Source organism: Athene noctua, chromosome 1 (genome assembly GCF_965140245.1).
Source record: "Athene noctua chromosome 1, bAthNoc1.hap1.1, whole genome shotgun sequence".
Taxonomy (NCBI): Eukaryota; Metazoa; Chordata; class Aves; order Strigiformes; family Strigidae; genus Athene; species Athene noctua.
In genome coordinates, this window is record NC_134037.1 from 208,035,327 (window position 1) to 208,061,470 (window position 26,144).

At 43.4% G+C, this 26,144-nt stretch overlaps 1 protein-coding gene across 1 annotated transcript in view; it reads right to left on the reverse strand.

Moving 5' to 3' along the window:
- Nucleotides 1–25,856, reverse strand: part of CLDN10 (claudin 10) — a 60,161-nt gene extending 34,305 nt beyond the window's left edge. The window contains exon 1 of the mRNA XM_074930901.1: nt 25,787–25,856. Coding sequence (XP_074787002.1) covers nt 25,787–25,856 — 70 coding nt within the window. The remainder of the gene's footprint in view (nt 1–25,786) is intronic.
- Between the last annotated feature and the right edge of the window lie 288 nt (nt 25,857–26,144).

Here is a 26,144-nt window from a genome sequence, read left to right on the forward strand (position 1 = left end):
CTTAGTTGTATTCAGGATATCTCATTCTACTGTATATTGTTCTCTGTTCTCACAGAAGTGTCTCACAGAGGTTTGGACTCTGCAGATACTCTGAACACAGTTCTTGCAAAACTGGTTATGTCTAATGTTTTGTAGTTGTTCCAAAACACCTTCGGCAATATCTGCTCTCTCACCTATTTTAACAATTTCTCATTTATTAAGGTTGAATGTTCTGTTGCTTTTATGGGCTTCGTAGTTTTGGGCTGACCTTGGAAAGTGCGAGGCATGTGGCAGCACTCTCGTTAACAGCAGGAGTTAAGTGCAGAAGATTGAAGGGCAGGCTGTATGGATGCAGAAAGCAAAGATGAGAAGTCTTAACTGAAACTGGATTCAGGATCAGCTTGGAGATCAAAGGAGATACACCCTCATAAAACAATACAGTAGCTCAGGACTCAGATCTAGTTCAAAGTACCTAAATCACCAAGGTGGCTTAATTTTGGTTTTGTTCTGTCTGCTTTGAAGAGAGTAAAGATCTGCAGAGGATTTCCTTTGCAATGAGTTTGTGAATAATACCTTTGGCAGGTCCCCAGTAGCAATGGCTTTGCTTTCGACTGGGAGAGAGTTGTGAGCTGCAGAGTCAGCTTGGCTGGCTGAACACCATGTTCACACACAGCTTTAGCACCTTCCTAAAGGCATAAGAATTACAGGCTGCCTCTGCATAGCTGAAGGCAGCTAAAGGCACTCCAGGGCATAAGACGATGCTCTCAGGCCAGATTTTACAGGGTGGCTTATATTTGCTTATATCTGCCAGCTAGCTATCACTAAAGCAAATTTCATTGTATATCACCAGATCACTCGGTTTGGATCTCTTCCGGGCCTGATGTGATGTCTCTAAGACATGATTATGAATTTTAAGGAGTTTTTTTCAGTATTTTTATACCATGAAACAGTATTCAAGGTTTTCACACGCTAGTATAGCATGTCAGCATGTGTGAGAGAAGGTGTTGCCTATGAGTAAAGCCAATCTGTGAAGCCTGCTGTCCTCAGAATTACATCCCGGTTTATGTTTCGGTCAAGTTAATTAGTTACCTCCAAAAGACATCCTGGAAGTGAACTAAAACACATAGTGTGGACAATGATGGTGAAGATGATGAAGGGCCTGGTGAAGACACAGTGGCAGCATGAGCAACTCTATACTTGGAGAATTCAGTCTTTAAGAACAGGACCCCAAACAGCCGGGAGTCACCTGAAATCACTACACTGCATCCAGAGGGGGCTAAAACACTCATAAGGAGACCTAGTGCTGCTTCCTTATATTGGGGCAGGGTGCAGATCAACCAGTCTTAGATAAAAGATTCACCCCAAATATGTCATGCAGATTCTTCTAGTTTGCAGAGAGAGAAAGAGGCAGTCCCAAAGGAGAATTCCTTCTCTGGTTAGGGCAACTAAAGAGCAATGCAAGTGCATAACCATATGTGGCTAGTGCCATTTTAATTGCCCTAAGGTATTTTCCAGCACCCTAACTGTGGGATGTGGGTGTCCTCGATTGTATTTGCTAGCCTGTGGAAAGGACTTTTAAGATGTCTATGTTTATATACTTCAGCTATTCCTTTCTCTCTAGGTTAGATGAGCCTTCCTCTCAGACCCCTGTTCATCTGATGTAATTCAGGAGTGTAACTAACTGGCTGTGCTCTCCCTGCAGAAAAGACTGAAGAGGGGTACTCAATTTACCTATTTGATCCCCTCCCCTCTGGAGATATCTATAGTGTGCTGAAGATGAGCATAAATGCTGGCTGACAATGTTCGGTATTATTATTAATGAATTAATATTCATTACAAGTATGCTTAGAGATTATACTGTTTCTCACAGTCTGCCCGAATAACAAACAGGTAAACTTTAAAGCCCTTTTTTTTTTTTTTTTTTTCTAACCAAGCAGACAAAATGACAACCTTCTCAGTGTGCCACTCCAGCTTGGGCTTTTCTTTATCCACTGAGTGCAGTGGGAGTCCAAAGGTCTCAATTTCATGGTACATCTCACCCTCTCAGATGAAGGAGCAGTTCACCTTTTGAGATAAGTCACAGTCTGCCCAAATTCTACTATACGAAAAAGTTCCTTGCCTGGGATTACGTGAAACTGCAGCAATACTGCAGTTACACCTGAGATGTTGAACACTCCATCTTGTTTGGAGAGAATCACTTACTCCTCCGAGCACAGGGCTGTAAGTGAGGACAGCCAGTAGCCATGCAGTAAGGTACTACTTCAAAAGCATGCGTGCTTCAGGCTCAATTTTAGATAAATTTTATCATTAAAACCTCTGCTTGCTGATAAAATCTATGACTCTCCTTAGGTCTTATTTCTTTTAAGCTCTCTTACAACAAGAAGCAACTCTTAAAGTATTTATTCCTCTCCTTCACAGAGCTCAAACACATCTCCAGATAAGGAATACATCTGAGAATTGATTTTGTGTTAAGACTTGATGTTCAGGGCAATACCATAATTCACAGAACGGCCTTTAGAGGGAAGCAGATCCAAAGAATCTATGGAGAGAGGCAAGCATTTTGCAAGAACAGAGTGCCAGGTCTTCGTAAACAAAACCCCAAACTGAGACACTTGGCTTGTTCTCTTTGCCCCTGCATAGTACTGGGTGAGATTTGAACACCCCTCACATTATTCGGGTCTGAAAGCTCTCATAGAACAAAGGAAGCCAGGGCTAAATTACCTCAATCTGCTAATGTCAGGAGACCTTGCTGCTTTGTCATCTGAGGAGTCTTACTTTAGCCTTCAAAAACTCCCTTGAGAGTAGGATTTGGGAATGATAGAGAACCACAGCAGCATCGATAACACTCATCAAGTCTGGAAAGAGGTGCCTCCTTGTCGTACATTATAAGGCAAGATCTGAAGTAAATCTTTGATCTGAAGCTTCCTGACTTCTGTTTGCTCCCCTGTGAGGGATCAGGAATGTAACTGATTAATAACTAGATATGGACTTAGAGCCAAAACCTTAAAAGGTGATTTTAAAATACTACACGTTTGAAAAGCTGTGATATGTGTGGCGTTGTAATTCCACCTGTTTGAAGCATTGCTTTTACACTAAAAAGTATTTTAAAGACAGAAGATTACTTTAAAGATCTTTAAAGATCAGAAGAAGCAGCAAAACCTCTATGGGTAAAGTTCTCGGCCCTTACTATGTTCTCTTTATATCTTGGTGGCACATTGATGATGCAGGAATTCCCCAGTGGGCATTCAGCCAGGGCAGTGCGCCTGTGTGCCACACTTCTGGCAGACCAGAGCTGTTGTTTTATGGGGAGAAGGCAGATGTCCTATATATATTGTCTGGAATGAGATAATGAGTTTGAAGCAATCTTAGGGAAGTTCACTCAATTTTCAGTACGTGAATACTTTTAGAGAAAGAATGTCCAAGCAATGAGCTCTGGCATTGGACTTCTGGGTGTCACTTGTACAACTTTATGGCTCAGTTTAGGCCACACCAACTGTCTCTTCCCAAGACCTATCTGCTCTGGAGTGTGCCCTGAGCAATCCTGAGCACCAGTCTGGCCTGTTTTATTTCATGCCCTAGATGGAGCCTTCACAGGCTTATGGAAGATTTATAAATGGCAGAAGTCTGGGAAACAACAATCAGGGCCAAACTTAAAAAAACCCAAAAACAAACAAACAAACAAAAAAAACCCAATAAAAACACAACAGAAACATCAAGCAATTAAAAATTCATAAACCTAATGTCAATTATTGGAATTTTTTGAAACAGTGAGATAAACTATTTGTAAGAACCTGTGAGACTTCAAAGACATGTGTAACAGTCAGTACAGATAAGTCATGTCAAACCAATCTAATTTCTTTCCTGACAGAGTAGAAGGCCTTCTGAGTAGGAAGCTGTACTTAAATATTGTATACTTTGAGCTTTTTACACTCAATAAAAACAACATGAAGTTTGCTGAAATCACCCTAAAGCAGGACCCCAGACACCCGCTGAATCATCAGTGGCTTTCTGTCTACAGTGCTCTCAGAAGGGGCCCACAGGGATCCATGCTCAACCTGCTATATTTTGGTCCTTTGTTAGCATAGCTAAAAAATAGGAACTCTGTTATTGCTGGCAGAGCTACAGTGTGAGCTATTGAAACTATATGCATGTAAATTAAAGTGTTCCCAATTCTGTCACATTATTTGCAAGATTTTTAGACTTGTGCCTAGTTCCCAGGTAGCCCCTGCCCTCTCTGAGTTCAGGTGCTGCCCTAGCTGACACAGGTCACAGTCGTCCCAGCTAAGACTCCTCTGGAGTCCCCAGGCTTACAAATGGTGGTGCTAGCCCCCTTTTAAATGAGATATCATGTCTCAGACTTACATAAACATAGGTTAATTACATCAGGTTTGGTGTATACCTTTTCACTGATATTGCTGAGGAAAGCTATAAGCAGATTAACAAGTGCTGGGTGTAAGTTTAAACTTTAACCACATATGTTAACATCCAAAGGTTGTGCAAGACAGCATTTCAAATGAAATGTGTAAACAAAGTTTGATAATGTCTTACATGTTGTGGAAACCTCACCAGATTTGTATACTCTTACATGTCTTAGTCATTGTTGGACTGAACATCCTAACAGAACTATTTTAGGTTTTTACCAATGAACCTTTGAATCTCTAGAAATAGGAGTTAAATTCATAGGAAAAAAAAAAAAAAAAGAGACAAACAACAAGGTCCACATTCTTGGTCATTTCAAGGACAAAAAGGATTATCCACTGTAAAACCTCTCCTCTTTCCAAGTCCAGTTGAACATGCCAGTATAAAGAGCAAGAGGAACTGGAGAAAGAAGAAACACCTATGCCTGGGTAATGTGACACTATCCTCTCCTTTTTGTCTGTAGGTGAGAAAGATTTGTTTTTTTGTGTGCACAATAATTTGGGAATCCCCAAATCAAATTTTTAGACATACTTATCCCAGAGGATCGCATTGAAATTTTTAATCCTGCCACCAAAGCCAATTCTTGATGCAGTTACATAAAGTTCTTCCCCTAATTGTTGTTTCTTGGACCCTAGTTTCAGCTGTAACTGGCTGTATAAGAGCCTCTGTCATATACATGTTAATGGACAATGATAAATGAATTATTAGCACAGAAGCAAGGCACAAACTTAAAGAAATAATATGTTTCTTCTTAGGTATAATACAGAAGCTTAGATAAGTGGCCACTTCATTCCTGCTCAGATGGGTAGGACCAGACTGGTATCTACATTGAAACCTACTTCCTGTGCTTGCAGATTAATTTCTCTCGACACACAAAAAAAGAAGAGTACAGTGTGAGATACATAAATTGTAGCAAAGGGGAAAACACAAATTCTTTTATGGGGTAAAGTTTTCAAATGATGCAATCAAGAGTACATTATCAATTGGGACTACTATCTTTATCTCTTCCAGGGTTGTATCAACTGACAACCTCCTTGATCATTTTGGAGGAACAGCATGGGAAATTTCCACCACTGAGACTTTCTGTGGTGGTTACTGAAAATCTGTATGGTCAAGACATCAGTCTTTATCCAATTATATACAAGTTCCATATATATATTCTTCTCAGCCTCAGATTTATTTTAATAGATTAAAAGTTAGAGACATCTTTCTCCTAGGAAATCTCTGTTGTCTTATGCCTTCTCCTCAACGAAACAGTCAAGCCCTTTATGTCTTTAAATTATTTCTTCCTTGGAAAACAGATAAATCAATTTAAAACATGACTTGTCTGAGGTGGTGAGTGGAGGTACCACAGAACTACAGAATCACAGAATCGTCTAGGTTGGAAAAGCCCTTGAAGATCATCCAGTCCAACCATTAACCTAACACTGACAGTTCCCAACTACACCAGATCTCTAAGTGCTAAGTCGACCTGACTCTTAAACACCTCCAGGGATGGGGACTCCACCACCTCCCTGGGCAGCCTGTTCCAACGCCTAACATCCTGTTCTGTAAAGAAATGCTTCCTAAAACCCAGTCTAAACCTTCCTTGGCGCAATTTGAGGCCATAACCTCTTGTTCTATTACTTGGTTAAAGAGACTCATCCCCAGCAATCTGCAACCTCCTTTCAGGGAGCTGTAGAGGGCGATGAGGTCTCCCCTCAGCCTCCTCTTCTCCAGACTAAACACCCCCTGTTCGCTCAGCCACTCCTCGTATGACCTGTGCTCCAGACCCTGCACCAGGTTCGTTGCCCTTCTCTGGACACGCTCGAGTCATTCAGTGTCCTTTTTGTAGTGAGGGGCCCAAAACTGAACACAGGAATCGAGGGGCGGCCTCACCAGTGCCAAGTACAGGGGTAAGATTTTATTGATACCAGAATATTATTCAGGTCTATTACCAACTCAGAAATCATTAAACAGTTTGAGAAAGTGGCCATGGGATTTCAGAGCTGAGATATTTTCTCTTTCCTAATTAGTCCCCTTTTCACAAGCTTGTTCTCTAGCTCCAATGTTGATCAACCACTCGAAAACACTCTCTCAGCATACAGACTATGTTTTGCCCTAAAATGCACTGAAGGCTTTGTGTAAAACTCAGGAGCTGGAGAGGACTGCATCCAGTTTCTCATGTCACTCTGCCATTCATGGGCTGACCACCTGAACGGTCTAGCAGAGAAAGGTGCCCTCCACAAACCCGTGGGTGCTGCAGAACAAGCGGGGGCCGCCAAGCCCCCAGCTACCACTGTCATGGACGTGGTTCCCTATCTGGCGGTCACGATGTGGCCCAAGGTTCTGGATCCTGTTTCATTTCTGGGTGCAGTCTGACTGGACATTTTGATCCTGTTCTTCAAGATGCCAAAGAACTATAAACTATATCAAAAGGAGAGCTGGGGTGCTGTATCTTCTTGATTTTGACATAAATTATTCCAAGCTTGGAAACACAGCAGTGACTGGTGGAGTAACTCCCAGCACCCTGGAGGAACAACCTGACAAAGAGCCTACAAACCCTACCAGTACAAAGGATTTTTTCCTTTTGCTTTTTGTGAAGCAGCGTGATCAAATGATCTTGATCTTCTTCTTCCACCTCCTTCTTCCTCCTCCTTTATGGCATAAGCCTACCCACTTCTTTTGAAGTTCGCTCCCTAGCTTATAAACACTCTGTGACAGAGCTGTCCTTTGTGTTCTGTGCTTGCACAGTGCCAATTACAAGATATACTCCTAGAAGCCAATAATAATAAAAAATAATAAACAGTTGTTCTGGTTTCAGTGGTTTCTGATAAGTGCAAACAAAACACAATGCCTGTGTTTAGTTCCTTTGTGGAGCACTGCATGAGAGAGATGTAATCCCCAAAATATGTGAATATAGCTGACCATCAGTAGAGCAGTGAAAATATGTCATGAGGCAGAATCAGGTTCACAAATGCTCTAAGCACCCTACAGAGCAATATTTTCCTTCTAGTCCATGTCAGTTCTAAAATCCATGTGGCTCATGGTAATAGTGGCACAGCCTTTCCAATGTAAATACTTCAGTCATTCAATACATTGAAGTATTGACTTCAGTTTGGTCCTTCAAGAGAAAGAACACAACATTATTGCTGGAATTAAAACATAGATATGGAATTCAATAGTATACAAGCTACTGTAAAAGGGAAGTCATGTCAGTCAAATTTTAGCACTAATACTGGCCACGTTGCCAAATATCAACAAGGCTCCTACATTTTCATGAGGAAATGTGAAATTCCTCTGCTTTGAGGATATTCCACCAAAGAATATACATCTGAAGCTTGTTCACTAGTCTCTTTTCAGTGGAATTTGGTGAGTGTGCACAGAGGTGATGGCTTGTCCTTTCTTGTATACGCATGTTGAATACAACATTAGTGCATAAATGTGACAAAGGCTGTCACTTTTAGGATATGTCCTACTAAGGGACTTAGTAAGGGGGGCATTTTTAGTTTTTGGGAGAGGTTTCTCATGGTGCTCAGTAATGGAAATCCTACCTCTGAGAGAACTCTCTGTACTGCTTCTGTTTGTTAGGAATCCAGCCATCAACATGATCTGAAATGCATTTATTGCTTTAATACTTGGGTATGGGTAATCCATACTCAAGCCACCTCCTTGCAGGTCTCCTTGCCTGGAGGACACGATCATCAGCCGCACTTGGCGTAGGGAGGACTGGAGCAGGACAGAGGTGGCCACGGCTATATGGAAGGGGAGCGCCAGCATGGCATGGGAAGCTGGGATGGGAGGACAGTGGGACAGTGGAGACTCACGTCAAAGCTGAGAGACTCGATGTATCCAAATGCACTCCAGGTAAAAGAGAATCCAGCCCTGAACCCTGCTGGACTTGCTTTCAGAGGCACGGACAACTGAAACCAGTGAGAACAGCATCCTCTACGCACAAGGTCAGTTAATCTTCTTATTTGTCTGACATTAGGCACTCATAGTGTAATATTTTGGGCTGAGATGGCAGCTATTAGGAAACAAAAACTAACTAGGTAAGAAAAGCTTCCTCACAACATTTTTAACTTCCTCAACCTATTTAAAAGCAGTGCTTCTTCCTTCCCACAAGCTGCTGCCTAGTGACACTGCTACAACTGATGGTGTCTTTCGCATGCCCTACTTCTCCCCTCCCTAGGCTTGGGTCCTTTGCCAGACTGACAGACATTCCAAGGAATGAGTTAAGGACACTGGTAAAAGAAGTAGTTTTAAAAAAGTATTTTATATAAAAATAACCATTAATATATAAGCTAACCATAAGGATAACTGGAATAATTATAAAGTTATCTCTGTTATTATTTCGTCTGTATTTTAAGACAATAAAAAATTTAAAAGACTTCAGATTTTTTTGTGTATTTTAGACCCAGTAAAGTAGATTACTTAAGGCAACACGTTTGGAATAAGGCAGTCATGTTGTCTTATCCCAACTCATGTTGCCATATGCTACACATCCCCTTCCCCCCCTCTTTTTTTTTTTTTTTCCTGTTGTTGTAGAATGTGATTTCTATAAACGTAACCTGACATTTTCTTTCAAAAAGATCTGAGAATACATTTTTTTAAGGACTAAGTTCTGTCGGCCTGATTTAGTCTGAGTCTGATGTAATTCCATCAAAATCTGTGGAGTTTCCCTGGCATCAAAACTGCAGTAATTTAGGGATGACTCAGCCTTTGAATTTCTTGGATTTTGCCAGCAGGAACTTGGAACCAGCAATTCAAAAATTACTTTTAATCACATCCGGAGATCCCCATTTACTTTCAAAGATACAATCTTCATCGTCACATACCCTGGAACAGCACACTTGCATTCATGTTTAGAAGCTTAATTATGCATCAATTACATGGGGGAATTTTAAATAAGATTTGCTGATCCTTTTGTTTCATGGATTTGACTAAAACATTCTGTTTATTTTGGTATCACTCTCATAGCTGGCATGACTGATTTATCTGATGACTAATTTATTTGACTCCAGCCAGAGATACACTGCCAAAATTTCAACAAAGGGCTCCTTTGGAAAGGGTTTAGATTGTCTCAGTGCATTCTAACTATTAAAGACTTTACAAAAATGTTCATTGATTCCCAAAAGCTGCCTGGCAACGATATAGCTTTAAACAACTGAGCTTAACCAGCCCTTGCTCTTGATTAGCCTTTTTGCCCACTGTAACTGCTTCTCCACCAGCCTGGTATTAGTGAAGCATCTTTCAAGAAGGATAGCATTAATTCTGCACAAGGAAAATGAGGGACAGCTTGATTTTGTGTGCATGTGTGTGTGCACAGAGTATGTTTTATGTAAAAGCTTGATCAAACAAATAAATGTCAGGCGTAGTTTTTGAAATAGCTGGCGTTATCTCTTGCATGAGTGAGATAGCAGCTCTCAGTGAATGCCTATCAGAGACTTGTTTTCCATACTCATGTCCATCACTGCACTGTGGCTAAAGAAGAACATGGATTTCATTAGGGCATCTAGGCTGTGTGGAAAGAGGGGACAAGAAGGCTTTGTACATCAAGGACAGTTTGAGTCCTGGTCAACTAAAGGTCCATTCAATGAAGACTGAATAATGTTGGATGGAGAGGGGCTCCTCAATCTGAGGTGACATTTTAAGGGCTGCAGTGCTTTACCCCTGCAGCAGCTTTCAGTGAAAGCATTGCTCCCTTTGGGCGCAGATTGGAAGAAAGGAGACATGTATCTTGGAAATATCAGAAAAGTAGCTGCAGGAGGAAAGAAGGAAATTGCTCTCCATGTGCACTCTGGTTTGGATTGAAAGTTGTGGGTATAAACTATATCCAACTGATCTGAGGTAGGGGTAGGATTCACCTGCAAGTATCTGCTAACTCAGGGTGGGATTCAGTTGAATCCTGCCTGGTATGTCCATACCTTCACTAATCGTCCATCTGCTTTACTGTCAGTTGGCATGTCCAGACTGCTCCTCTGGCCTGGTCTAGGTGTCTCCCAGAAATAAGATGGATCCTGTCCTAGAAGGGGACAGGATCCCCTTTTCCTGTTTACTATAAGGTGATCACAGGGTTACTAGCTCACACCCAGCATTTCACACCACAGATGACTAAAGTGGACTGGGATACATCCTAAACTTACCCTTGAGATCCAGCACAGCAATTTTACCTCATCTGTACCCAGATTCAGGTACCTGATGAAGCAGGACAACATCTTCTAGCTAAGAAGAAAGGAGCACTATGGGACCCACACCATTCGAGGTTAGTAATGTGTGACTTTGTTCTATACACATGATTACAATCTCATGGCAGATCTCAGCTGCTACAGAGGACATGAAGCTTATTCAAAGCATTGCCTCTCCCTGCCAGCCTCTCTTGACTCTTTCCTGAGCTGCCCATTAACTGAATGGGTTTTGTTCAGATTCCAGTCTAATGATGTTTATATTTAATAAAAGGAAGAAAATGTATAGCTTGAGTACTTCAAGCATTTTGGCCTATATTGTCCCCCCACCTCCTCTGTCTTGGGCTGTTTCAGATACATTAGAGGAATATTGTTTGGCAGTGAAAATAGCACAGAGAAGTGAAATAGGATGAATGTGAGTGCCCTGTCTTTGCTCAGGGATGTAGACTTCTCAGCAGTATCTAGGCCAAATCATGGGGATCAAACGTGTTACACAGAACTACGTGCTCTGCAGGCACAGAGCAAAAATCCCACTCCAAATTCAGACAAAAAGTAGGAAACATATAAAAAAAGCACAAGAGGATTTAATACCAACCAACCTCTGCAGACCAAAAGTCTGCTAAAAGACCTTTGTAGACCAAGGGCTACTAACAAGTGGACCTTAGATACTTTATAAATTATATTTTCTGAATTACATCTTTCCACTTAAGCAGACTGCAAGGGGAAGTCCAAGAGAAAAGAGATGAGGACTTCAGAGGGCACATTTCACTTCTGGCAGCTAGAACTGACCATGGTGTATAAGGCTGAGCTGATTCAGGTAGCCACGTAGTTAAACAACCACAGAGTAACAAACTTAAGCTAAGGGTTAGAGGTAGTCTGTCCACAGACAGACAAAAAAGGACGGTTGCTTTTAGAGTAGAATGCTAAAACTGTTAATAGTCTTTGTGGTAATCCAGACTCATCATTTCCTGTGGTATTGCCACTGGAACTGATTATGCTCTTCCTGCTTGCAGACACTTTTTACGCATTTGAAGGTTATTTTCGTGCCTACAGTTAGTTTACTCTTCTTTAGACTAAACAGTCTTAACTCTTCCAGTCTTTCCTCATAAATCATGTTTTGTAAACTTGAGGGATTCTCGTTGCTCTTATCTGTGTGCTCTTTCCAAGGGCTCTGCATCTTGCTTCAAGTGTAGTACCCAAACTGAACACAGTACTGCAGCAGAGGCTTTGCTTGGGCCAAGCAGAAGCCATCTCACAGCTTACAGACAAGATATTTTTATGAAGACTTGTTTGTTGGGGGTTTTTTGGTGTTTTTTTTGTTTTGGTTTTTTTTTTCAACACGGTACAATCATGTGCTGTCTGATGCCAACTGAGAGGATCCTGGATATTGGATTGATCCTTACTGGTCCATCTACACAGACCCAAAAGCTTGTGGGAATTTTTTTCTATTGAGTTTCTGGTAAGTTATTTAGAAAGGAGAGGTAGATTTTTTGAGGCAAAGGAGGGGATAGATTATAAAAACTAAACATTACTTGAGCAACAGTACCAGGTCAGGCATAGCACTGAACTAATTTATGATCCTGTCTCTGCTAGTGGCTTGAAGGAGACAGTAAGACTGCAGAGATGTTGGGAGAAAAGGAAAAAATATAAATAAATCCATTTAGAAAATATGCTGTTGGTAGAATTGAGTGAAAGCAGATGTAACCCAGTGAACTTCAGACCCTGAAGTAATGTTATTTATTTTGCTTACTGAGAAAAGTGAGCAACGCCAGTGAAAAAATCTCTGGCTCTAAAAATCACTTTGCATGACTCACGAGTTATAGAAATTAGTCTTGTTTGGAAACAGACTTTTCCTCATCATTCCTTCTTCTTTTAGAGAACTACTCAGGAGCCTTGCACACCTAAAATAAATTTCATTGTTTTTTAGTTTCTCTCCCTTGTTCAGTAAGGCTTTCCCTTCAGTATTATGAACTATAACCATCTTGCTGCAAGGCTATGTGAACAAGCAAGCACAACATGGAACTCTGTTGCTAGACATAAATTTTTGAAATTATTTATGGTGGTAAAACTGTAAGGAACAGGTTGTTGAAAGCACTCTGGTTCCTTAAATAAGACCTCCCACTCATTCTTTTGATTAAAATGCTGGACATTTTTAGAAATGGTCTAATTTCTCTCAGTTGAGTGGTTAGCCTTTGCCTGAGATTGTGGAAAACTTGGGCTCAGTCCCTCTTGTACTAAAAGTGGTGGCCTGGTCACCACCAGGTCAAGGCAGAGCCTTGCACCTCACAAGCTCACTTTCTGCTTTCCTAATAGTCTGCTTCCATCTAGCTGTCTGATGTATTTTGGGTGTCTGTGGCCTATGTGTTTTGTCAAGAGCTCTCTCCCTGGCCAGTGCCCCAGCTGACACTATACTTGCTTTCCTTGACTGCAAATGTTTTGCCTCCTTGAAAACTGTTCCCAGAAAGCCACTCCTGTCTCCCTGACTCTCCTTTCACTGGGTGAGGTCTTGCACACTTAGATCTTGCTGATTGTGTGCAAATCCTATCAGCTGGCCCAGACAACCTTACTCTGCCCTGGGCTTGCCCTTAGGTCTCTGCAGTAACTGGAGCAATTGCCACACTGCAGCACAGATAGCAATGACCTTAGGAAGCACTCAAACATTTGCATATTATTGCAAACATAAAAATAATAATAAAAATCTGTGGGATATGGGGTGGTGTGGAGTATCTCTTATCAACAGGCTCCACAAAAGCTCCTTCTTTTGTTTATAAGGAACTGCAGACTAGAGATGCCTGGATTTGCAGACAGGAAGGGTGAGGGGGGAAAACACCTCCACTTGTTTTCTCCTTTGAGCAACAACATTTCTCTTAAGCTTAACCAAAGAAGGTAGTGAAACCACTTGGCAAACAGACCTGTGTTAAGTACCTTGGCTGGAAATGTTTATGCTTGTTCCTATTAATACACACAACACTCTGCTCCATGCATGCTGAGGGGAGGGAAGGACTTGTCACCCTGTGCAGCCATACACCTTGTAGCCCACTGCACCCCTACACCACATGTCTGAGCAGAAGTTTGCCCACAGACAGTACCTGCTGCCTGCAGGGAGAGATGCTGGCTTCAGCTGCCCACCTCTCCTCCTACCTCTCTCCCTGTCCCCCCAGCCATGCCAAGCATGACCCTCGAGAGGGACCACCACCATCAGTCAGGGCAGGGGAGCTTCATTGCTCGGAAGGAAGTTAGCTGAGCCTTGGGTTTGGTGTGTCTGCACCCCAGTGAAGCCCAGGCCAAAGTATGGCTGCGGCAATGCAGGATGTTCTAGCCAGAGACACAACTGGCCATTGACCCTCTGAGAGTGAGCCTTGTACTACAGTCTGGAAAGTGGCCAAGATGCACAGAGATGGAAAAGCACAGCCCCTTCGATCCCTGCTATAACCCTGCACTGAACCTCACCATCTCCGACCAGCGGCATCTCATTTGCTTTAGGGGAAGATGGCTCTATGGCATAAAGCCTCCTGCTCCCTCAGGGACAGACATTTCCAGCTGTAGATTATTTCTTTGCCTTTGGCTATCCCACCTTCTACCTCAGCTGAGCTCCCTGTGCCTCCTGGAAGGATGTACCCATCTCAAACACCTACACAGAGGCAGCGGTAACATTATGGTCCCTCTGCAGCCTGTGCTGTCAAGACTCTGTTGGACAGAAACACAAGAGGAGCTCTGCGGTGGTCTCAGCTGGAGATGACCTTGGGAGAAAAGGCTGAGGGAGAAAAGCAAATAAAATGAAGGCTGTGGGATTGACAGGGGATGTGCAGGATGGCCATGCCATTTTCACAGTGCCATAGGCAGTGACCTTCTTAGCAGACCACTGTGAGCAATGCCAGTCTGCAGTGCTTGCTCAGCTTCTGGGATTGCAGGGCGAGAAGCCTTGGCTGCCATCAGCGGTCTGGGATGGCAACGAGTCTTTCTGACTCAGCAGGAATTGGCTCAAATCCCTGGCAGGGATGAAAACAAATTTTCTGCCTTCCACTCATATCCTGTCTCTGGCTGCGGTGGGTGCCCTTGTTTTAAAAGTCCAGGTCCAGGGCTCTGACTAGGATACTTCATGACCTCTCAGCTGGTGGGGCTTTTTGGTCAGGTCACATCACCATTTCAACAAATTCCACCTCTGGGCACCAATGTGAAGATTTTGTAGCCTAGCAAGATGACACCCAGCTCATCAAGAAAGCTGAAGAAGGTTTGGCTTTTGCACTGAAAGGTCATCTTTGCAGGGAGCTTCGATCTGAATGGGGATGCACTCATGAGGGACGAAAACCCTGTTGGGTGCCAGCACTGCACCAAGCCAGGCAAATAGGTCTGCTCAAAGGGTACCTAAGCCTTGCTGCACACAGAGTCACAGGAGTCACTGGCACTTGAAAATACTGAATTATTGTGAAGAACTGAGATTCTAGGGACAACATTACATAAACGTGATACTGGAGAGTTTGTAATAGCCACTGAGTAGAGCAAAACTACTTGTGGCATGAAGATGTTGAAAGGTGATGTAAATTAAAGTAAATTGGTTTTGCTGGAATATAATTGTATCATCTGTTTTGCAAGGTGGAATGTTTCCATTAAAAATATGCTATGGAAAAACCAGATGCCATTAATGATTATTTAGTTAATTAAATTACCTCTTTTCCCCACTTTGTGAGATAACTACTTTTGTTATTAACCAAAGGTGGCTGACACAGGGCCCGGTATGTGGTGTGATGCTTGCTTGGGATGGGATGCCAGCCTGGGGTAGCAGCTTGGGCTCATGGTGGGCTTGCAGTGGAGGAGCTGTTTATACCTCTGGAGAGTCCTGTTCTCCTGGTTGCCCAATTAAACACTGTACTGAATATGGTTAGGGAGTCACTTTCACTGTTTCTTAGTGGCTGGGGTTTGGTTTTGCTTTTGCTGCTTACAAGATGAAATATCAATAGAAAGGCTTTTATGTGACATTCTGTGTTATTGTTTAGATATTCATTTGTGAAGAAGGAAAAGGCAGTCTCCAAATAACAGAAGATTTTGGCAGCTTTTCATTTGCAAAGGAAATTTAGAACTTCTGAGCTCTCATTTCCTTTGGAAATATGAATCAGTGTGCGTTGCCCCGAATATGAGCACAAGACACATCATTGTGTCTAACGTATCTGCAGAAGAGTAGCCTCACATCTCAGCTGGATACAAAAATAATGGCAACTATGAAAATGGGTAGACAGGACCTGGTAGAAACCAGTATATACTATTATGAAAGCAAATTCATGAGAATCTTCAGGTATTCAATTTCACATCTCTTTTTGACTGTCAGGTTATGTGATCGTGCTCTTTCAAATATTAGTAGAATCTGTGTAATTAACTTCTGGGAAAATGAGGGCCTATAAGGGAAATTTTAGAGTCTAAACTAAAATAATCTTATAAAATAAGATTAGTGACATATCCAGTTGATGGTTTAAAGTATTAAAATCTATTACATGGAAGTCTTGATTTATGGAAAACTGTTCAATAGTACAACATAAATCTTAGCCTAGGATGTGGTATTTAAAAATTCTATCTTTGAACAGGTTAATCCTGAGGACATGTTTTACTAGAGCTTGGTTAATTACATCCAGACTAACATATGTTTTCTTTAGGAAAGTTAACACAATAAAAAAGAAACATGACTGTAAAATGAACACACCAATAGACTGTTGGGCATGGTCTTTAGAAGTCTTCAATGCCTCTGCATTTTTAACTCTTTCAGATCCTTTTTTAGACATTTAAATGGCAAATGTCTGGGTGACCAGTACAAGGTATTTAAGGTGAGAGATGAATAAAATGTTCTCAGGAGACTTTGCATGTGCCTGAATTTCAATATATGCTTTGCTGAATTAAGACCGTAAATGTTTAAGTTCTAGGTTTTTTAATATTTGGGCAGGTAACAGTCTCCCAGCATCTCATAAAATGTCACTGTAGGGGCAGAACAAGAAGCTGGCTTTCCAGCTTTCTCTCCAGGCCAGCACATTTGCTCATTCCCTGTTAGTCCTGCACCTGGCATGAAGTAGATATGAGGCCATCTTGTTCTACAGGTCCATTCTATTTGGCCACCACCCTTGAGTGACCTCAGCTAGCTAAAGGCCAGTTCATAGCATCTACACTAACAGATTCTGGTAGATGTCTGCTCAGTGTTGTTGGTTATCTGTGCCAACTCATCAAATGACTCTTTAACATCTCTTGTTCTGTTTCCTTTGACCCTGGTTTTATGCCTTTCTGTTCATTTCTCTCTGACAGAAAGCATCCCTTGGAAGAGAAAGACTTTGCTGGTTTACTATTAACAGTGAAACTAATGAAGGGTTGAATGCTTGGCTTTGTAACTTGAATTTTGTTTTAAATATAAGTGCACTTTAAAAAAAGAAAAGTAATAAAATCCAGGAAGATTTTAACGACACAAAACCATTATTAAATCCTGAATACAATCAAAAGGGAGGTGCTGCTTCTTCACTTCAGTAGTGAAATGTCATCGGAAGTGGCCCTTTCCTTGCCAGGTATCCCACTGCCAGGCCTGTCTGTCTCATATATTCAGCTTGGGACCCTTCTCAGCTGCCCGACTTCCAGGCTTCTGCCTCACCTCCTGAACCATGGCTCACCCCCGTGCTAAGATCATTTGATCAGCAGGTCCATGAGCAGTTGCATGGCTGTGCTGGGCAAATGAGGCCATGGACTGAGAGTCATGGAGTGGGAAAAGAAAGTGCCCTTGCACCCTGCACAGCCATCTGAGCTGATGTGCTTTCTCCTGTGTTAGGAAATGCATGCCTGGAGAGGAGAGCCATGCAGGAGCCCTGGGCTTCAATGTCCAGTGTGTAAGAGAAGACTGAGTGGATGGCAGGCATCTGCTGGGCACAGACAGAGGTGCCTCACAGTACTGGCACCAGGATATAGTCAAGGAATAAGTGCCCTGAAAAAGCGTGAATCTGAAGCCCTCAGTAACATCCCTGGTGACACCTCTGCTCCAAGCATGTGATTTCATTTGAATCAGTGAAACACCTCAGAGGATACATTGATCAGCATCTAAACTGCCAAAGAGACCCACCACGCTCACTCCAGGGAAGGCTTATAAGGATAACGAGACACTGTAGGACTTGAAGAATGTGGGGTATGGAGAGGAATCCCATGTGCACAGCTCTATTAAAATGGCTGCACTCATCTGGCATCTTGCTTGACATTGCAAAACTATGTGTAAGTATATGCAACAAAGAATAATGCTTGCATTGAGGGATTTAATACCCCTATTGTCTGTTTAGTGATTTGTTTTCTTTACCAAATTGGCTCTTAACTCACAGTTGCCCAGCCAACTCCATATGGTATTCACAGCAGAGACTTCTATGCACATTTTTTTTCTCTACAGTTTCTCATCTTGTGACCATTGGCTACACTCATTCCCCCATACCCATTTCCAAGCTAGTTGCTGCTCAGCCTCTGTCCTCCTCCTTGCACCACTCCCTGAAGATGTAATATGTGTTAGAAGGGTAACGACTTCAAATCTTAAATCTCAGCAGCGTGAATTCCAAAATCATCAGCTATAATGATTTGTACTTCAGTCTCCTCTCACCCATCCGCCTACCATGGCTGTTTTTGCCAGGTCTCTCTCCCTTCCTGCTGCAGGGACTTGTAAAAATGAGATGGATTGTATCTCTGTAACTTTCAATGAAGCTCTGGTTGTAGCACGGCTGCTGAAAAGATTAGAAGAGGTACATTGGCCTTAGGCTCCACAGCACACGATACAGGGAAGCTCCCCTCCCCCTCCAACCTCACCGCTCACAAGGCAGACCAGGGTACAAAACCTGTTTGAACAGAGGTATTTTAAGACATTGGCTGCATACCAATTACTGCTGAGTCCTATTCATTTTGCAGTACACTCTCTGCTGCTATGCAGGAGTAATCAAAGAAAGCTAAAAGCAAAGCAAAGATAACAATCTATCCTGGTGTGAGTATTAGAAGATGAAAGAGCTTTGTTATTAATGCCCAAATAACAAGCTTTGCGCTCCCATCCTTGCACCAGCTGCATGGGAACCATGTTAGCAAATAGCAGCACTTTGCACCTTCCAGATTTCCTCACTGATTTTCTGCAAAAGAAGACCACCTTTGGGGGACTGTCCACCAGGTAAAAATCTGTAAGAATGACTGAAGAGAGGCACAAGCAGCATTACTCTTGTCCAGGTCTTGACAAAAGTGAAAATCTCAGCACCGCAACCGCTACCCTTGTACAAAAGTAGGAAGACAGAAGGCTTGTAGCACAACAGAGGATCGCAGAGATGATGCCAAATTGCCAGGTGTAAGTAAGAGCTAAAAAGGAAGGCTGGTCTGCAATGCCATACACTTTCCTGGAATCCTGCAGATTTTAAAGCAATGTCAGAGTCTGTCCTTTGTAACCTTCCATCAGCTTCTCCTCCAAAACTGGCAGCTATCTCTGAAAGCCCCCACCTTCAGTGTTTTCCAGTTGGTCCCATGCAGTCTAGTCCTGCAGTTCTTGAACTCCCTTTGTGCATCTTCCTGGCTGCAGACCCCCCAGTAGGCACACCTCTCTCCAGTCTGCCCCATAGCTCTGGACTATTCTGGTTCAAGTAATTGGCCAGAGCCAGACAGGCTTCATAGTAAATAGCAGTAAATAGTGATTCACTGTGGTTTAAATTCATGAATTTTCAAAGCTTATAGATTAAAATCTTGGAAACAAAGAGCTCAAAGAGAAGACAAAATTTGGCAGCAGGAGTTCTTGTGAACCACTTCAAAATCTCTAACATGTTTCAGCTCTGAGATCCAAAATCCAGGTTTCACAGAGTTGTTCTGTCTCTTGGGGGATTCCTGGGCTCTGGATGCTTCCCCTGCAACTTGCCACCCCACAGAAGCTCTGGATTTTGCTCTGGATCTAGTGCAGAGCTGCGGCTGGAGCTCCCTGGGGGAAAATCTCTTGGATACTTGGGAGTTAGCCCCTTCCTTCAGTTCATATCTGTTCTGCCAGACCTAGCAAACATGGTGCTCTGCTTCTTGAATGGCTCTGCTGCATATGAACCAATTCCTTCCCTTACTTGAAACCACCCTAATAAGACCCATTATGTCTCAGACTAACTCCAACCTAGTCTGACTTGTTTAATTTACTTTCTTCTTTCACTTTTGGGAGTGGCGGGAGGGAGAGAGTGGGCTATAATATAACAGATTTCAAAAACATTTACTGTATATTATCATGATGTCTCATGACCTCTAGTGCATTACCAGCTTCCTCTAGGGATCAAACATGCATTTCAGACTATCTTGTTTGAGCAGAGGGCAGACCTAGTCATCTAATGGCAGAACAGAGGCCATGAGCTTGGTAAGAGTCTTGCTACAGTGGAGAGGCAGACTGTGAGAGTGGAGAACCTTTCGTTATCAAGATTTAACACCTTATTTATCTGCATACACAAAAGTGCCTGTGCTGGAATCAGCATTTCAGTCAAACAGTGACCCTGCTGCCCTGCCGAGAAATGAAGAGTACTTTGGAATTAAACCGTAAAACTCTGAGAGGAATTCTGGCCACGTCTCATGGTCACCATTCACAAATTTGCACTATTGATCCTAGTGTATATTTCTTTTTATATTGATGCCATTTTGCCAGTGCTGTTTTGACTTTGTTTTCTAAATCAGCAAATGGATAAAGTATTCACAGGGCAAAAAAAAAATTAATGGAGGGGTGGCTCAGGCTGTTGAACACAAATCAGCCTCCCTTCAGTTACCACTTTTTCTAGAAGGATTTGCTTGTAGAAGGGATTTTGGGGAGGTTCTTAGACACAGTTATCCTCTAACCTCAATAGCACACTCCCGTGACTCTGTCCCTTTGACTACCCGGACCAACCCTCAGCAGAGTCCTCTGTGGCTGGCCATCGGTCTGAGGAAAACCTCCCCGATGGATTTCTTCCTTCCTGCTGATGGCCGCAGCCACTGACCCCTGCCTGACGGCCCAGCCCTCTCCCCTTCCGACCTCCCCAAAGTGCCACTCTACTGCTGCTTTGCCATGGCTCTGGTTGCAGGTAAACCGCTCCTCTCCTGCGGCCGTGCACCCCGGGGAAGCCGCGGGGCAGGAGCGCTGCCTGGCCAGGACCAGAGGGAGATTCTTGCCCCGACCCGGGCGGGGCGGCCGCTGCCCCCGGGCGTGGCCGGCACCTCCCCGGGGCCGCGCCTGCAGCACCATGGAGAGAGCAGCGCCGCGCCTCCGCGGGCAGGGAGCGGGCAGGGAGCGGGCAGGGAGCGGGCAAGGAGCGGGCAGGGAGCGGGCAGGGAGCGGGCAGGGAGCGGGCAGGGAGCGGGCAAGGAGAGGGCAGGGAGCGGGCAGGGAGAGGGCAGGGAGAGGGCAGGGAGCGGGCAAGGAGCGGGCAGGGAGCGGGCAAGGAACGGGCAGGGAGCGGGCAGGGAGCGGGCAGGGAGCGAGCAAGGAGCGGGCAGGGAGCGGGCAGGGAGCGGGCAGGGAGCGGGCAGGGAGCGGGCAAGGAGAGGGCAGGGGGAGGGCAGGGAGCGGGCAAGGAGCGGGCAGGGAGCGGGCAGGGAGCGGGCAGGGAGCGGGCAAGGAGAGGGCAGGGAGAGGGCAGGGAGCGGGCAAGGAGCGGGCAGGGAGCGGGCAAGGAGCGGGCAGGGAGCGGGCAGGGAGCGGGCAGGGAGCGAGCAAGGAGCGGGCAGGGAGCGGGCAGGGAGCGGGCAGGGAGCGGGCAAGGAGCGGGCAGGGAGCGGGCAAGGAGCTGGCAGGGAGCGGGCAAGGAGAAGGCAGCCAGCAGCCAGCAGGCAACAGGCAGGGCGCGGGCAGGGGGAAAGCAGTGGACAGCGAGCAGGCAGGCAGTGGGCAAAGGGCAACAGGTAATGGGCAGGGAGCAGGCAGAGAGCAAGCAGTGGACAGAGTGAGCAGGCAGTGGGCAGCAGGCAACGGGCAGCAGGCAACAGGCAATGGGGATCTGTCACGCAGAGGGGAGCAGGAGTGCAGTGTCTGACCCCAGCCCTCACTCCGCCTGCCCCCCATGTACCCCACTTGCAATGTGTACAGAGCAGTGGCATTGACCGCTGGGGGATTTAGCACTAAGTTCCCTCCTCCAAGGCTGAGGTGAAGCCTGGCCTTGGCTGCCACGCAGATACCTGGCTGGCTTGTTGTTGGCTGGCAGCAATCAAATGGAAGGTGTGTTTTTCCCGGCAGTAAGTTCCTGTCTACTGAGGAAAACTCTCATGTCAGTCCTTTCCTGCTCTAGGTTGAGTCCTCTGGGAAAGTTGCCAGCGTCACTCCAAGTCATGGCTGGAATTGCTCTCCACACCCCAACGAACTCAAATGGTGTTTGACTATCAAGGCTGTTCTGGGTAGAGGTGCTGCAATAGTAGTCGCATTGTTTCATCTTCCTTCCACCCTTTAGCTGCATCACAGCAGCAGCTTCATGAAATGGCAGCTCTGAATCTGCCTGCTGCTGTGATCCAGACGCCTGGGCATTGCCCTTTCCGTATTGGCTACCATCAGGATAGCACTACTTCCCCCACCTGGCTCCATCGAAACAGGCACTAGCGAGACTAAGAGATGCCAGCAGAAGATCTGAGGCTCAAACTAGCAAAGGTTCAAGGAAGCACATTTCTTCTACTTTCTGGTACACCTCCCTGAATGCACGGCATGGAAAACCATAGCGTGCAGAGGAGTCATGACACAGCGCTGTAGGCTAAGCATGCCAAATGCTGAACTAATTGTTTGAAGAAGCTTAGTAGCTGCCCTGACTGACTAGGGAAGTGTCATAGGAAAGGGATGTGGGCACAGATCAGTTTCCTAGTTAAACTTCTGTATTTTATGTGAATAAAACAGGTCTCTGTAGCATCACCAAAAGCAAAATACTTAAATAAAGTGTCTAAGCAGTACTAGATAACTAAAAGTTAATTTTTGTCAAATCTCGATAATTCTGGGTTTGTAAGAGTTCAGGATGATAAACATGAGAGGAATGAGAAAGAGAGGAGGAAAGCACTGCCTGTGGAGTACTGAGGAGTTAGCAGGAGACAGGGTGGGTGGAAACTGCCTCCAGTATCTTTCTGGAGTCCACAACAGCTCTGACTACAATGGAGTCAGGAGCTTTAGTTCCCAGGCTCACCCTTTGAAGGGTCTTTGTGGGTCTTTCTTACTGATAAGGACTGACAGAGGTCAGTGGTTTTGTTTAACCACTCTCTTCTAGTTTTCATTTCTGGCATTTATTGACTGTGTGAGTTTATGCCTGCATGTAATGGTCCCTTGGTTTTGATCATATCATTTCCATGAGGATATCTGGTGCACTGATAATCATAACCAAGTTAACTGAAGAGACGATATTCCCAGGTTATATTTAGCTTTGAGCTTACTGTATTTGGCTCAGATCTGATGAATTACTTTGTTGCATACTTCTCCCAAAGCAGTTGATTTAATAAAAGATATTGCTTCTTCCCACAAACATTGCCTTAAATGACTGTATAGCTACAACACTATTACTATTCATACTCCTCCAGGATCTTTTGTCTGAATGTTTCAGTCACTGCAGCAGATTACACTGGCTGTACATGTGAATGTGCATGTACATTTGGCAACAGCCCAGCTAGCTTGGCTACTGTTTGCAGTGTGGCTGTGCTAACCCAGACCTCCAGAAACATGAATCCCTCAAGATCTGTAGGTGGACTGGGTCACAGAAGCTGAGCTCTTACTGCCTTGGCTGTGCTCCTATCAGCACAAGTAGCCCTTTAGCTGAAAGTCAATTCTGATAAATACCTACATGCTGCCGATGACTGCAATGCAATCCTGCTCAAAGAAAGACCTCTGGAGTCTGGTTTTTTGTTTACTGCAATTTAAATAGGAAAAAACCCTTAAAACTTCGTAGAGCTTATGTAGAAGCATCTCCTGCAAAATCCCCCAAGAGTGCAATCACAACTTTAATGATCAAATTAATCTCCTTTGGAGTAGACGTGACTTATGCTATTTACTGGTAATACTTTCTGTGGAGTAACTTGAAGATGAATAGGTAAGAATGGAGTGAGGTACTTGTGTAACAGAGTTATCTTTGGCTACAGGACAAATTGCAAATAGATTCCATAAAATCATAAACATGCAGAGAAAAAGATATATAATAGCAGCCCACCCTGTCATCAGTATGCCAATAATGATGATATACTGAAGCTCTGAGGACAAAGATGGGAGTTAATCACTTCTTTAATCTGAGTATTTTATTGTTTTACAATGTAGGGCACAGTGAGAGTGCAAAGCTCTTTCCCGGTTGAACTCTTGTTTTCCTTGGATTACCAGAAGTTTATGTTTAGCAGGTTTTCCAAACAAAATACCTCTCTCTTTCCCAGTAGTGTTTATGCTACGTGTAACATTACCCTTTGCTGGTGCATGCACTTGCAGGTTAAAATTAGACTTCTAAATGTCAGTACAGCAGCTTTGCTACTCTCTTACTTTAGCAAGAGCTTTCTAATTTGATTTGTTGTGATTTTCTTGTCTATGTTACTCTAAACAGCAAATAAGCAATATCTTACTCAGATGCTTAAGTATATAGTTAAAGGATGCACACATAATGATGTGTATTTTGTTTATTCAAGTTTCAGTCTGACAGTGATCAAAATAATAATAACAAAGTGGCAAATGGATTACAGCTGATATATTCTGAAAGCAGCTTTTGTACTACTAATAATAGCAATAATGGCAGTTTCTAGTTACTGAAGTACTTTTCATTGCTTTAAACAAATTTGATCATGTGTCTGAGAAACAGTTGCTGGTTTTTTTCTTTAAATCTCAGCAGAAATAATGCATAAATGGTTATTTGCAAAGATATAATATTCCCTTTTAAAGCATATGTGTGTTTCTATGCCTTTTAAGTAATTTTTGATGAAGAGCATTCTTTAAAAGAAGTAAAGCTATACCTATGTCTTCACATCCCTTGTGCAATTTGTGATAGTTTGGAGCGGGGCATGATAAAATGTGCACAAAAAAGATGCTGAATTTTATCTCAAAATCCTCTCTACATATAAGACATGATCTGCATCTCCCAGCACACAGTCTGATGTGGCAAGGGCACAAGAGGCAAGAAATAGTGTGGATCTGTAACATGCTTGTGTTTCCATGTTTCCACGTTTGTGCAAGGTATGTGTATGTCTAAGACCCTATTTATGTAATATGGTAAGAACCACGCAACAGTACATTTTATATCTCGTTCAGCCCCTGGCTGTTAATATCTTAGAATTGTGTTTCTTTATAGTCTCATAAAAGCTTTGGAAGATGGCCCCTGTCTGTCCTGGATTTCTTTTCTGGTTCCCTAAAATACCCCTGTTTTGAACCACTTTTACCTACCCTAGCCTGACTCCATCTTGCTCATTCCAGCACAGCTGCCCACATCCAGGAAAGAGCAGTCCCTCTGCCCTTGCCCTCGTGAGTGCTCACACACAGTTTCACTGAAAATACTATCTTGCCTACTGTCTCAAGACTTAACATCAAATAGAAAACAAACTTTTTGATTTACTGCTTTACACATGGAGCAAAACAGAAAACACATTGTGCAGTAAACTTTCTGTTAGTCCCTGTCTCTGAGAAAACCTGTTCCTGATATAAGGCAAGAAGACTCCATTTGTTTTTTACCCTCTGATAGATGGCTTCCAAATCCAATGCTTTCCATTAAAATGGACATTCTGAAACAGCACACCTTTGATCTTTAAAGTTAAAATATTAGCCTGTGATACAGCAAGTGTATACACGTGCACTTAATTCCCAGCATATGAATATTTGCACAGTATTTGTGGATGTGGTTCTTTGCTACCTAATTTCCTTAGATACTAAAAGAGTACCAATAGCTGCCACAGACCTTGCTATCCTTCTTCCTCTCCCCATCCAGCAAGCAGGACGCTTATTTTTGCATGGAAATTAGAGCTAGAAGACAGTTTAGTCCATGACTCAGCTAACAGTGGTTTGTTACTGATAGCGTATTTACTGGAACTTTGTCCGGTATACTTATCGCATATTACCAACTACACTGTAGAGCTTACTGTCTTCCTTGGAATACATAACATTCCTACAAAGCTGTTTCTGATATTCTGCCTACAATATCCTTTACTTATATGCATCACAACGCTTTAATCATAAGCTCTTGCACAAGCCAAAATAATCTTTTTCTCCTCAGGCTCACATCTTGCAATACACACAGCTCCCCATATGTTCCAGTTAAATTACACTTACTTACCTTCTACTTTGAAGATAGTAAGGTGAGGTCTGCAGTGAAAAGCACCCAGTGCATTGCCGGCACAGTTCATCCAAAGACCCTGGAAAACCCATGTTGCAGTGATAACAGATGATGCTCGACTAGTGACTTTCCACTCATTTGATGCAGTAGCAGCAATAGCAGCTCCCAGCCCACAGAAACAAAATATGAAAGCTATAATCTGTATTCCTAGCATGTTTCTCTGTAACTCAGGGACTTAGTAATGCCACTGTGTGGAGAGAAAAGTACTTTAGTCATGTGAGTAAGCAAAAAGGCATAACATAAGCAAATTATACTTGAACAAGTTCAGTAACACTTGCTACAGAAAGTTAATGTGGCT